This window comes from Rhincodon typus, chromosome 23 (genome assembly GCF_021869965.1).
Source record: "Rhincodon typus isolate 14 chromosome 23, sRhiTyp1.1, whole genome shotgun sequence".
NCBI lineage: Eukaryota > Metazoa > Chordata > Chondrichthyes > Orectolobiformes > Rhincodontidae > Rhincodon > Rhincodon typus.
In genome coordinates this window covers 18,808,639-18,815,710 of record NC_063354.1, presented here as the reverse complement: position 1 = coordinate 18,815,710, position 7,072 = coordinate 18,808,639, and the positions used below count along the sequence as shown (strand labels likewise).

At 38.6% G+C, this 7,072-nt stretch overlaps 1 protein-coding gene across 1 annotated transcript; it reads left to right on the top strand.

Annotated features, from left to right (window-relative positions):
• The first annotated feature begins 390 nt into the window (after positions 1–390).
• Positions 391–6,584, top strand: si:dkey-21c1.1 (uncharacterized protein LOC100150256 homolog). The gene is made up of 3 exons (XM_048610700.1): positions 391–461; positions 1,894–2,005; positions 4,547–6,584. The coding sequence occupies exons 1-3, from the start codon at positions 397–399 to the stop codon at positions 4,760–4,762; spliced, it is 393 nt and encodes a 130-aa protein (XP_048466657.1). The 5' UTR covers positions 391–396; the 3' UTR covers positions 4,763–6,584.
• The last annotated feature ends 488 nt before the right edge of the window (positions 6,585–7,072 follow it).

Below are 7,072 nucleotides of genomic sequence, written 5' to 3'. Positions count from 1 at the left end.
CAGTGCGACTTCATGGTCCTGCATTTTGTTCATGTAGGTGGTTCATTTGTGGTCCAGATTTTGGCAACATTTTAAGTTTAGCCAATGTCTATAGATTGCTTTGAGGTTTATGTGGATGTGCAGAAATAAAAATTAATAGCTTCGGAAAGGACATAATTTTTGAATCAGTTATGTCAGAAAATATACTTCATTCCATTCAAGTTTTAACAGTGTTTTGAAGAAGGGACAATGATTAAACGTTAAGTAATGAAACTCAAGTCCAAACTACAATTGAAAAACAGGAGAAAGTAAAATCATTCCAAAAATGTTTGCTAGCCAGGCTCAGTACTTAAATTTGGTACGATATGTACTTCACAAGTAAGTGATGCACAATGTTTGTTTATTTTATCTAAGGAAATGCTTCTAAAACCGCAAGATCAATCACAGTTGAAGCTTGCCACAAACTTCAGTATAAAGAGTTTGTATGTGTCTCATGCCTTTCATGACCTCTGTCTCAAAATACTTAATAGACGACAAATACTTTTGAAATGTAGTCACTTGTAATGAAAGAAATGTGGCAACCAATTCTCACACTAGTTCTTAAACAGCAAAAAGATAATCTCTTTCAGATATTGGTTGAAAGATGTAAATCAGCCAGGAACTAGGGGAAACATTCCTGGTCTTTTTCATATAGTGCTGTGGGATCTTTTGTGAGGGCAGCACTGGCCTTGGAGTCATCCAAATGGTGACAGGAAACCTTGAAGTTCAACACACTCTCAGTAAATGTTGATTTGAATTATCTGCTTAAGCATGACACTATCATGTAACAAGCAAACAGCTGGAGATTGTGTAACAGAATCAGCTGTAGAGATAGTAGAAGGGTCTCGACCCGAAACGTCAGCTTTCCTGCTCCTCTGATGCTGCTTGGCCTGCTGTGTTCATCCAGCTCTACACCTTGTTATCTCAGAATCAGCTGTAGCTTAATTTTAAATCATTGGGTGTGGGTGTTACTGACAAGGTCAGCATTTGTTCCCTATCCCCGATAGTGCTCAAGAATGTGGCAATGTGCTACAGGTACACTCTCAACCCTGCTAAGAAGGAAGTCCCAGGATTTTGATTCTGTGATAGTGAAGGAACAACAATAAAGATCTAAGTCACAATGATGTGTTTCCACATCAGTGGTGACAGTGTCACCAAAACGGTCCCCAAGGGGATTGAGGGCTATGGGGTTGGTTGGGAAAATGGAGTTGAGGTAGAAAATCCTATTGAATGGCAGAGCAAACTCCTGCTCCCATTCTTATGAAAACAGATTGTTGGAACGTTCACCCATTCAGTGTCTTCCTTCTTCACTTATAAGCTAAACCTAATCACAGGAGCTTGGTCTGGTTTACTGAGAGATAAAGGGAGAGGAATTGTACTTTAGATTTGACAGAGTTCCAAATTCCTATAACTTTTTTTTTGTTCACATGCAGTAGAAAACTGGAAACTAGGTACTGGGCAATGCCAACTGCCCCAGTCTGGTGAGCAAGATGGAGGCAGTCCCTCAGACACGTTAACTGACCTCATAATGATGGCAGGAGTTGAGGGGGCATAACCCAACCATCCTCTGCAGCTAAAATTTGCTGTACACCATATAGTATTGGGCTGGATATCTCAACATTACTGTTCATGATTATCAGTTTTATATGACACCAAGACGGTGGGCATTTCCTTTTATTATTTACTGTAATGCTGAGCTTTAATTACTTGCTATTCTAGATCTTTACAGTTGTTGAATACAGCTTTAAAATTACATATCGTTATTCAAGGTTTTTTTGTGAATGTTGTGAAAGAAAGTAGTTAAGTTGAAGTAATTGTACACTTTAATTGGTGTCTGTAGATTTTAATTAAGGTTTTGTTCTCTCACTCTTTCAGGAAGCGGCGAAGGAACTGTAACAATGAAGAAAACCATTCTGTCCCACCACCGAAACGTCTCAGCAATAGTACATTGTTGCAGGATCTACCAAGAGACAGCTGGGACTGCGAGGTTAGAAACAAACTGTAAAATTGTAGTATTAAGTAGCCCAAGGACTGTGACCTTCAATCAAATTGTCTGAAAGTGATTTCTCCTGTTCCAGAATAAAAAGCTAGCTATTAAATACTGTTGATTGTTGTAAATACCCAGCTGGTTCAGTAAAGCCATTTAGGGAAGGAAATCTACCATCCTTACATGATCTGGCTTACATGTAACTCTAGACACGTAGCAGCGTGGTTAACTCTTAACTACCCTCTATACAATTAAGGGTTGATACTACATGCTGGTCCAGCCAGCAATGTTCATATCTCACAAACAAATTAGAAGTAATTTTCCCAGCTGATAAAAGACACATCCAAACCAATATCTGGTGAATATCAGAACACCCTATTGCCTTTTGTAACCAAATTAATAAAAAGGTTTTTAAGATATTTCTAATTAGCCTATTCAGAGATGTTGCGACTCACCCCTGGAGCAGGTGGAACTTGAAATCGGGCCTCCTGGCTCAGAGGTAGGGACATTACCGTTGAACCACAAGAATACTTTGAGGATTTAAAACAAAATTCAAAATCTTTTTATTTAACCTGTTATTCTAATCAATCTGTTCAGAGATGTCATTACATACCTCTGGAGCAGGTGGGACCTGAGCACAGGCCTCTCAGTCCAGGGATAAAGACACTACCACTGCGCCAGAAGAGCTGTTAGAATCACTTTGGCTTACATTGATTTTCCAGCCTGCAGTTAACTCTTCGTGTTTTTTTTAAGAAGAGATATTTTCTAATCAACCAGTTCAGAGATATGATGATACAGATTAAGGGTGGCACAATGGCTCAGTGGTTAGCACTGCTGCCTCTCGGTGTCGGGGTTCAATTCAAACCCTCAGGTGACTGTCTGTGTGGAGTTTGCACATTCTCCCCATGTATGTGTGAGTTTCTTCCGTGTGCTCCAGTTTCCTTCACACAGCCCAAAGATGTGCAATTTAGGTGGATTGGTGATGCTAAATTGCCTGTTGTATTCAGGGAGTGTAGGCTTGGTGGATTAGTCATGGAAAAAACGGAGTTACAGGATTGGGGGGGGGGGGGGTGGGGCGCGTGCAGCAGTGGGGGGCGGGGTGAGAGGTGGGTCATTGTGGGATCACTGGGGCTGAATGGCCTGCTTCCATGTTATAGGGATTTTATGATTCTACTTCTGGAGCAGGTGTGACCTGAATCCAGGTCTCTGGCTGAGAGTTAGGGACACTACCACTGCACCACAAGAGTCCTGATTGAGGTTTTTAAATTTTTTTTATTTAACCAATTTTTCTAATCAACCTCTTCAAAGATATTATTACACACCTCTGCAGGTGACACTTGAATGTGGGCCTCCAGGGGTAGGGACACAACCTCTACACCACAAAAGTATGCCCACTGAGATTTTTTAAACATTGGATGGTATACAGAATTCGGGTTAAGGCAATTGCAGCAACATAAAAGTTCTTTAGCAAACAGTGGCCGAGTTGGATACTTTCTGAACTCTGGTTCAGCAGATCTTCAGCTAACTTTGCTATTCTGCAGGGAAGGTGCTGCTGTCTGGGAAACTATTCAAGAGGAAAGGCTGTCCAAAATGCTTGTTTTCCCTCCACATTGGGGTGTAGCTAACAATTCCGCTGTGTAAATTTCACATTGATTTATGTATTAGTAACTTAGCTTGGTTAAGTTGAAGAATTGAGACAAATTAAGCCTGCAACCTCTGGTTAGCTGGCTTTCAAATTCCTGACTGAAGGCTTAGAAAGTCTTTTCATCTGCCAATTGGTTTCAACTTTTTTGAACTTTCCTAATCTGGAGGATTGGAAAATTGTACTCCTCCATTTAGTGAATTTGGGTTTTAGTATTTATAACAAGGGAACAGTCTTTTCCAAGCCTATGTAAGTGGAAAGTTTAAAATGTGAAACAACTAGCATAAGAAATACCAGTGAGCCAGTAATCAAGAATCTGTATTGGGTAGGGAAGGCAAATAATATGACTGACATTTCCCAGTACACTCGTCTGCCTGGATATGGACTGCAATGAACAAAAGGTTTCCCCAGCCTGCCAAATTTAGCATATATCCTGATGACTCTGCCACTGCCTGTGTCACTGTTTCTCCGTAAGATGTCTTTACGAATTACGATGTAATTTGTATAATTATGATACCAGTGAATGATACCAGTGAATTTGATATTCTTTAAGTGTGGCGTTACCTTTCCTAGCATTGAAAGGTGGGCTGCTGTCTAGTTCCAATTTTACTAGTTCAACCAATGAGAAACCCATGAAAGAATGCTGCAGCCATTTACTGTGTAATTCCACCAAAGAATGCCTTGTTTCTTTGTTAAAATACATGGGGATGGTATTGGTATTCAAGTAGAACTAAGGAGCTTTCTGGCTTCACAATGATCATATAATGTACCAGATGCTAATACAAGGAAATGTGGATACATTTAACTTGTGCTGAGAAGTTTCAATTGTATGCGTGATATTTGTTAGAGTAGCATTCTAGAGTTTTTCTCACCACCTAAACACACTCTTCTTTCTGCAGTCCTCAAGCAGTGACAGCAGCAGTATAGTCAGCAGTCCTGACAGACCGAATGGACACTTACCAGCTGAAGCCAATACTAAACCAGGCAACAGCTCGACTATGCTTCCGTTTTCTGATTCCAGCGAACAGTCTGCACAAGGCCCGTACTTTCAAATCAATCAGATCCTGAGGGAGGCACACTTCTATAGCTTACATCAACGTGGACACCAAACGTGACCAGAATGGGACTGTGTGCCTTCAATGAAGGACAGAGACTGTAAATGTAATCTTTTGGAGTGGATGTTTGTACTTAGATGATTTAAATTGCACAATCTTTTTCCTTTTTTGCTCCATTTGGTTAAAAGTTTAACATCTTTTCACTTTTTAAATGCCCTTGGACAAATGTAATATCAAAATTGTGCAGGCTATAATGGCACAACTGTAGCCTTGATTGCTTCATTTACTCTGTTTGGCACTATTCTAATTTAGTAAATCTGTTCACTGTGGAATTAATCTGCAAATAAGCAAAGTCCTCCAGTGATGTTGCAACAGGAGTTCTTGAAGAAACAAGAAGAAAGTGGCTATTTTTGAAAAACAGTAGGGTCAACTTGGACTAAAAAATGTTTTTGCATTCCACTGCATTTTAAGAAGTGATGTGTACTGGAATATGACCAGTTTGAGCGTCTTTTAAAATAATCTTACTGTACTAGGCTTACAACAGTTTTCTTGGTATTTTACAACCAATTTTTCCTTGAGGCTCTAATACTATAGCTGAAAATTTCCACTTATTGTGAAATTGCATTGCCATTCAGAGACCGAAGCAGATACAGTAGTGGAATTTCTATCATTATTTGAGTAAAAAAATGAATGCCTCTGCAGATCTAAGCTGTATGCTTGGAGTTTTTTTTTTAAAAATCGGGCTTCATTCCAAGAATTTTCATTCAACCAAAAAAATGTGAAGATGGGTTGTGTCAATCTAGGTTTCCGTAGTTCTTTGTATTGTGCTGGGCCTGCATTTGATACAAGTCATCTTGTACTAAACCTGAACATGTCCTTAAATACAATATAGCTTAAACATTTTCTTTAAATTATGCCTCCAGTTGTAAGCAGATTGTAGATATTTATATTTTGCCGGTTTTGCATGCATATGTGCTTGGTGTTAAGACATTCAGACAGCCGTCGAGAGCTTCCTAGATAGCTCAGTGACTAGCTGAGCTGCACAGACCATAAAGGTTTGAGTTGTTAATTTTCTCAGCTGGGGCAACAGTATAGAGAATCCATAATTGAAGATGTGCATCCAGGGACAGGTTCAGACAAAGTACAACATAAGGTTCAGTCACAATGACCCTTGTGCTCAAATTAGCTGCTGACAACTAGACGAGATGTGCCAGAGGATGCCTTTGGAACTGTCTTAACTGGGAGTCACACTTCTAGGAGTTTGTGAGGGTAGTCACAAAAAGAAAGATAATTTTTTCTCTTTTTAATTATTTTATATTGTTATGATTGGGTAAACATGTAACAGGTATGACACAGTCAATGACATTCCTAATTACTCTCAAACCTCAGGGTGCATATGCCTGACTCTTGATTTGGAATGGGGTTGGGAATTTGTTCTTTGTCAGGGATTTTTTTTTTTAAAAAAGTTATTCGAGAGTTTGAAATTTTATTTTATTTGTAAGTCTAAAGATACCAAGTTTAACCTTCAGAAGTGAGTACAAAATTATTGTAACCATTTGCATTCAATAAAATCAATAAGATAATTTGAAATGCAATCAAGAATACAGTGTGGAAGCCCGTAATACATGAACAGAATCTTTCATATTGTCTTCAAGGTATTGAGGCTGAAGGCACTGTGTGCTTTTCTAAGCAACAACTGTTAAATTTTTATATACCACTTGCACTGAAGATCAGGTTCAGTTTGGAGCACTGACAGGATAAGATTCCTGACAATTTTCTCTTAAGTTGTCCATTTCTGGCTGGTTGTGGAAGCAGCTTGGCTGCTAAAACGTGTGTTCCTATGACCAGTGATTTGCTGAGAAATAAATCCCATCAATTTGAACCTTTTTATGGTTTGTGGGTTTTACAGTCCAATTGCACTCAGTTTTATTCATAAAAATATCACTGATAAATTTAACTCAACAATTAAAGTTACATTTGAGCTGCACTTTATCTCCAAACTAAACTCATGTTGATGAATAATCGAAGAATTGGTCTTCTGGACTACAGGTAAAGTTCTATTTTGGTATCTGTTGTTTTAATTTATGGAAGTGAAAATATCTTCTGTTGACAAATTTGCATATCACAGTATCACACTTGTCTTTTTGAACAACTAGGATAGGATTGCAACATACAACTTGAAGATCTAAAATTGCAGCCAATTTATTTTCAAGGAATATTTTTAGAAATGCTATAATTCATTGCATCACAGAGTGGGTAGAGTATAATTCTATGCCTGTAGTTCCTTTTAATCGTATAATTGAGTAGCTGCCATGAACATCATAGGTAGGAAGAAAATAAATTCTACAGCAAATAGTTAAAAATTATTGC